Genomic DNA, 6,926 nt, shown 5'->3' with positions numbered 1-6,926 from the left:
AAAAACAAACAATATTTTTATTACAGACAGCAGATGTTTTATCCATATTTTTTCTGTATATACGATCTGCAAATTATAAATTTTTTATCTTTTAAAAAATAAACAACACCTAACTATTATATTTAATTATTATATTGTTAACTAACTAACTATTATTAACGGAATGTCTATTAGATAACTAACCCAAAAGTCTAGATTACATGGATTCTAACACTATGAACTAAAATTGCAATGAGTTACTTTTATTATTATTTAATTTTTCTTTATATCACATGTATATTTTCAGGATAAAAAACTGAAATCCATTTTAAAACTTGTATTATCCAAAAATAATTTAGTTAAATAAAAATAAAGTTTAGAATATTAGATATGATTGTAATTGATGAGTCATGTTCACTTTATCATCATCACCAATGATAGCTTGCATGCTTTTTCATTAAAGTATTCTTTATGTTTAATCTTGTTTTTCTTTTTGTTTTTGTTTTCATTTTAATCACCTTCTAAATGTAAAAGTAGTGATCACTAATTGTCTGAGAAAAGAAATTATAGGCACAAAACTTAGCTTTGACGTATATAAAAGAATCATCCTATCTTTTATTTTTATTCATCTATATATCAACTGGATTTGACTTGCAAAACAGTCTATTGTTGTTTTAACTTCGTCTACAAGAACAAAGGGGTCTCTCAATGCTTTGAAAAAAAAAATCAAAAGAATCAAAATCGCAAACATAAACATTCATGATAAAGCAAAATGACAAAAATATAACAAATGTGGAAAAGAAAATTAATGGAAATCGAACATAAATCCTAATGAATTACCAAGGTTAATTAACATAAAATTAAAGTTATAAATACAACCCTAACAAAACATTTTTTTTTTTTTCAAATTAAACCTAATAATTTACTTGCCTACATCAGTCTATTTGTGCCCCTTCTTGAAGGGTCAATGGTCACTAATTTGAAGCTTTACTTCCATTCCCCCTTTCATTACATATTCATCTTTAATTCCATTCTCTAATCATCATCGATATATAACTTTTAATAAATGAAATACAAGTATTTTGAAACTAATAATGTTACACGAAAAATGTAATCGTTTATCATTTTCGACCTCGATCCTCTAACTCCTTCAACTTATTACAATTGCTTCTCTTCATAACTTTAAGCTTTTTTATTATTTTGAATAACCAATTTCACTCAAAATACTTGAAAAGCTCAAGAGATCCAACTTGTCTTTGGTTTATAAACATGGGAAGAAAAAACCAGTAAGAGTCACGCATTCTTTTTTATTCAAAATTCTTCTTATATGTGTTGAGATTCTACTTTTGCTTATCTTCTCTACCTAAATGAACCTTCGTAACTTGGTGTCCAGAAACCAGTGGCTGTCCCATTTGCAACTGGAAACGTACTCGAAACTGGCACCAGACAAAGTCCTAGGCTCCTTAGATCTTGTTTGTTTGCTTCCGCGTTTTTCACCTTTTGATCGTGATCAATCTATGAAAGAAAAATAAGAGTATAAATGTAACTACTCCAAAGAAATTTAACTATTTTATGAAGTAAAATTACAAAAAGAAGTCAATATTAATACATCTATATATGTTTTTTTGAATCTTAAAAAAGTGTATGTTTAAGAAGAATATAACACGCCGTACCTGTTGCATTTGCTTTGTAGCTCCATTCTTTATGTAGGGTGCACTTAGAATCTGAAAACACCAAGAAAATTAAATTACACAACATGAGTTGAGACAATATTAATATATATACAATCAGTCAACTTTTTTTTATTCTAATCGTTTTCAGCTATGATATTATAGAATATCAATAGAACTTACGTTAACTTGATCATGCAGAAGCTTGATGTAGTCAATGGCTTCATGGAGCACAGATGCAGTATCCGTCTGTACATTACGATTAGTTTGAATAAATTCTTGAACAAAAGTTCGAATCTTTTTTAATAGAAAGCAATAAACTACAACCAAAAAAGAGTGAAGATTACAAGAATACCTTTCCAAAAGGTGAAACTAATTGCTGAAGAGCAGTGATTCGATCTCCTAGTTTCTCTTTTCGAACCTGACAGCCATTCAAATTTATAAATTAAGGTTCTTGCTAAAACGTATATCTGAGTTAAATTTTGGATCATGAACTGAGTTGTTAATGAATTATAATAGTATACCTTAAAGGTTGGCAAGGGTGATGGTGTTTCAAGGCGAGGTCGCTTTAATGGAAGCTCACCTGAACATTTTTTTGCTGACGAACCCATGTCCCGGATTTCTTGATGATTACGCTAAAATTTACAGTAAATAAAGATCATTATTTAGTTCTGATAGAAACCCTAATTTTTCTAGATACAAAAACACCCTAACTAGAAGAAATATACATGATTTTTCGTACCCAATTATCTTTTTCTTACTTTACCTTTACAATGAGATTAGGGCGACTTTCTTTTTCTTTATATGACGATGGGAGAAACTGAGACGACAGTGAAGAGAAATAACTTGAAATATTATCGTCTAAAGTGGACCCCGAAGCATTCCAGAAAGGCGTGTTATTGGTTAACTGCAAGTTACCAGGAACATGTTGTTTTGGGACGAAGCTCAAATCGTTTGAATTCGGTTGAAAAGTATACGGCGGTTGTTGGTGGAGCTGTTGCAGCGGCGGCGGCGGCGGTGGTGGTGGGGAGTTATTATCCAAGAAAGATTGTAGCAAAGTTGAAGGGTAAGCAGCTTCATACGAAGTTGAACTAACGGGGAAAGTAGTGGTGGTGCAGTTGAATGATTGTTGTTGGTCCATGGTGAAATCTTGACGTTGATCACCTTCTGTCACCGCCGTTGAATCGTCGTGATCACCGCTGGTTGGAAAGGTGTTCAGCTCTTCTTGTGCCTTCCTGCAACATGACAAGAAGAAGATTTAAAATTTGACAGAATATGATGATTAAATATATATATATATATATATGGAACATGATTGATCAAAATCTGGATCCTCTTTATTCGTGTGATTACAAAGAAATAAGCACCAAAAAACAAACAACTTGTGTAGTATGTATGGACCATTTGATTGAGTGGGAGTTAAGGTCGAATCAATAGGATGTAAAAGGGAAAATAGAAAGAAAAAAAAAAAGATTTTTTTTTTTTTTTTTTTTTGTATAAAGTTATGATCAAGTTACACGAAAAGGGACCAAGTGAAGCCACAAATCTTACAACAACAAATTCTGATTCCAATGATCGGTGGTTGTGGGTGGCGGAGAACTGGAAAAGGTGGTGGCCATAAACTGGAGAGAAGAATCCGGCGACATGATGCAACTGGGTTTTTGAATATCATGGAAGATCATCGAGTCATCTGAAGAGTTATTGTCACTTGATTTTGATTTCGTATCCATGATTAGATCTCTTGACAAGAAGGGTCCGAAGTTATCCATGTCTGATAAAACCGATGAACACCATGAGCGGCTGAAGTTAGATCTTGGTGACATCCACCAGCTTCCACTGCATACGGTTGCCTGAAAATCTTCTGCCATGTGACTTCAAAATTGTTACTTCAACTTAAACTTAAACTTTTACAATAAGAGCATAGACTTGTGTTATATATATAGTCATATAGTGGTATATATGCAAAAACACAAAGATTGATGACCTAAATCTTGTGGATTGAAATATATGGGGTTGACATTTTCTGAAGACAATATTTTCCACATTAGTCAAACGAGTAGGGCATTTTTTGGGATTAATTATATTCCTTAACTTTTTCCTAATTAAACAATGTAATTTAGTTTTAGACCTGTTAATAGTTTATTCATTTATTTATTTATTTATTTATAATAATAATAATAATAATAATAATAATAATAATAATTATTATTATTATTATTATTATTATTATTAAGTTTTAGACCCATTAATAGTATATTTCTGTAAATTATTATTATTATACAATTAATAACAATAATTATATATAAATAAACTAATAATGGTTTAAAACGAAATTACATTTATAATTTAAATCGTATTTCAATGTGATGATTTAGGTTAATTTTAAAATTATAAAGATATCTCTCATTAATATTTTTATTTATTTCAAGAAAAAAATAAAAATCATTTTAAATTGAAATATAATTATTTTTTTATTCATTTTTTGTTTAACTTTTTATTAGATATTTAAGATATATAATCATGGTTTACCGAATTATACATATTGGTGCTTAGTTTTTTTAAATTAAAGAAAAAAAAAACTACTTTGAGTTCATCTTTTAACTTATTTTTTATTTTCATCATTTACGTATGTCTTTTAGAAAGAAACATTTTTTTAACGGCGAAAACATTTTATTTAGTAAGCGAATATAAATATAAATTGTTTAATCTAAACGCACACGTCACAACGTTTTTAAAAAGAAAGAATAATTGACCTTTTGTATTTGGTTAATCCTACGGCTCATAGCTGCCAAGATTTAACGGAATTTCAGGGGTCTTGTGGGTTCCACCTTCAAGGTAGTTACAGTTCTGGAGCGGATAAGATTTACACAAATAATACATGTATCTTAAGTTTTTAATTTTTTAATTTTTTTTTTTATAACTCGGAACTTTCATTAGGTGTACCATAAACTGTAAATAGTAGTGGCCAAAACTGTATTAAAAAAAAAAAAAAAAATGACATCCTGGTTACGGTTTGGGAGGAAAGATTGTGAGGTGCGGTTTTTTTAAAAAGAATTTCATATATATGTTTCTTTTAAACTTCAAAATATTATATTTGCACAGCTTAATTTTTTAATATCATATTTACTTTTTATAAACCTTCAAAATATCATATTTGCTTAAATCCTTTTTTATAATGTTTTTAATATTTTATAATTATTTTTTATAATTAAAATTATAATAATTAAAAATTTTAACTATATTATCCTTACGTCTATGATAATGGAATGTAAACTTCTAAATTGTTGGAATATCGTCCTATTGACCAACAAAAATATTCATCTTCAACCTTCTCTATGGAATGTATATTTTGATTGTGTAGTTTTTTTTTATTATTATATTGTATATGAAGGATATTTTAGATATTACCATTGATATTTTGATGTTTAAAAGTGCACATGCAATATTTTGATACTTAAGAAGGGCATATATGATATTATGATGTTTAAAAAGGACATATATGATATTTTGAAATTTTATGAATGGTAAATATGATATTTAGAAATTATATTGGGTAAATATGATATTTTGATGTTTAAAAAGAACATATATGAAATTCTCCCTTTTTTTTCTGTGAGATTGGCTAGCATATAAAAAATGTAATTTATATTTTATTTTTTGAATTTTCAACGATAAAAAAGAAAAGAATTAATTTTTTAATTTTTTTGAAAAAAAGTAATTAATGGTTATATTATTTAATTTTTATAATTTTTTAATTATTTTATAACCGTATAAATATATTTTCTATTCCACAATCAAAAGCACACATTCTTCTATTTTTCCTCTCTATTTCTAACAAAAAATAATCTTAAACAATCCAACCTCAAAATCTAATAGAAGAAGATCTTGTGTTTCTAGTTCAATCGCACCAACTATAACCATTTTCGCTTTCCATCCATCGCTCTCGGTTTATCGTCATTAACTTGATGTCTGCATTCAATCTCCTCTAAAATTTTAATACCAAAATATTTGACATTATTATCACATGCAAGTGCCAACTATTAACCCTAACATGCTCAATAACATTGATTGTTTTCGGATCAACTTTTACCAAATTAACCCTAAAGTCATACCCTACACAATCATTCTCAAACCCAAACATAAACCTCACCAATATATCACTCTCAAATCCAAACCAAACCCATCCCTACCACCCTCAAACCCAAAGCCTCGATAACTTGGATAATGAAGTCGAAGGAGAAACTCAACCCCTTCACCCCCCCCCCCCCCCCTCCATGCCACAAAGGAAAGCAATAAGTGGAAGAGAAAAACAAAGCCAAGCCTAAAACATGGAATCCGACAGAAGAGTTAGTGTTAACACAATCTTGGGTTGACATTTCTGAGGATTCACAATGAGAAAATTCACATTTCGATTACCCATTTCTAGTTACACATTCTTGAAAGGTTTCACAAGAAGTTGGGTGAAGGCGATGACTATCGTAATAAACACCAAATAAATTCAAAGTGGTGAAATATTGTCATTATTGGTATAAAAGAAAGCTTACTTTTCTTTGAATTGAGAAAGAACTTGTTAAATGATTTCATTGATCTCATAAATGTTGAGTTACAATCAAGCTTGAATATATACTGATTAAACTATCTCTAAAAAAATCTAATTGAAATAAAATAAAAAAGACTAAAAAGTCCTTGAAGGTAATAACGACTATAACTGTCATAATTAATTTCTTACATGTACTTGTAACACCCCCACCCCTAAATCTGGAGAGTAAGAATGAAGCCCCAGATTGGATGTAGCTTGTGTATGCTGAGGTGTTGTAACATCCAGAAAATCATAGCGTAAATTTTTTTTTATTAAATATTCAAACATTAATTTATCTTTATTCAAGCATTTAAAGGTGTTCCAGAGTAAAAAATTATCATAGTAAAATCACGAATTACGGAAAAACACGGGTGTATGCGCTGTGATCAAGTCGGACCCTTCCCTTTCGAACCGGAAGTACAATGAAATCATAAACCACAAACTGTAAGCACAAAACTTGATGAGTACCCCAAATACCACATACCATACATATCAAATAATTCACGCATATCATACATATCCAACAATAAATAAAAAGTGTTATGTGCCAACTATAGTCTTTGTCATTATGCCACGAGCCGTATCATGGTCTTCCTTGCCAGGTCGGGGGCCAAAACCCTAGGTCTTATAGACAAGTGCCAAGAGCCACCTCCAGGTCTTCCATACAAGCATCACAAAGACAACTAGCATATAATCTA

The 6,926-nt window shown here is 29.8% G+C and overlaps 1 protein-coding gene across 1 annotated transcript; it reads right to left on the bottom strand.

The window, feature by feature from the left end:
- Window positions 1-1,010: 1,010 nt before the first annotated feature.
- On the bottom strand, window positions 1,011-3,611 carry LOC145042136 (transcription factor bHLH112-like). The gene is made up of 7 exons (XM_078990515.1): window positions 3,201-3,611; window positions 2,416-2,884; window positions 2,174-2,284; window positions 2,005-2,070; window positions 1,833-1,898; window positions 1,653-1,703; window positions 1,011-1,494 (listed from the first exon to the last, which is right to left on the bottom strand). Exons 1-7 carry the CDS (start codon window positions 3,515-3,517, stop codon window positions 1,339-1,341), a joined length of 1,236 nt encoding a protein of 411 aa, XP_078846641.1. The 5' UTR covers window positions 3,518-3,611; the 3' UTR covers window positions 1,011-1,338.
- Between the last annotated feature and the right edge of the window lie 3,315 nt (window positions 3,612-6,926).

The sequence above is a fragment of the Lactuca saligna genome, chromosome 4 (assembly GCF_052625555.1).
Source record: "Lactuca saligna cultivar CGN05327 chromosome 4, ASM5262555v1, whole genome shotgun sequence".
Classification (NCBI taxonomy): domain Eukaryota; kingdom Viridiplantae; phylum Streptophyta; class Magnoliopsida; order Asterales; family Asteraceae; genus Lactuca; species Lactuca saligna.
The sequence above is the reverse complement of the archived record's forward strand: the minus strand, read 5'-3'. Positions and strand labels throughout refer to the sequence as shown.

Bases quoted from the DNA above. Each gene is read 5' to 3' on its own strand.
- LOC145042136 (XM_078990515.1), bottom strand. From the start codon at position 3,517: ATGGCAGAAGATTTTCAGGCAACCGTATGCAGTGGAAGCTGGTGGATG. The intron at 2,285-2,415 runs GTAAAGTAAGAA...TGTAAATTTTAG, and splicing joins GCCCTAATCTCATTGTAAAG to CGTAATCATCAAGAAATCCG. The intron at 1,704-1,832 runs GTAAGTTCTATT...TGGTGTTTTCAG, and splicing joins TTCTGCATGATCAAGTTAAC to ATTCTAAGTGCACCCTACAT.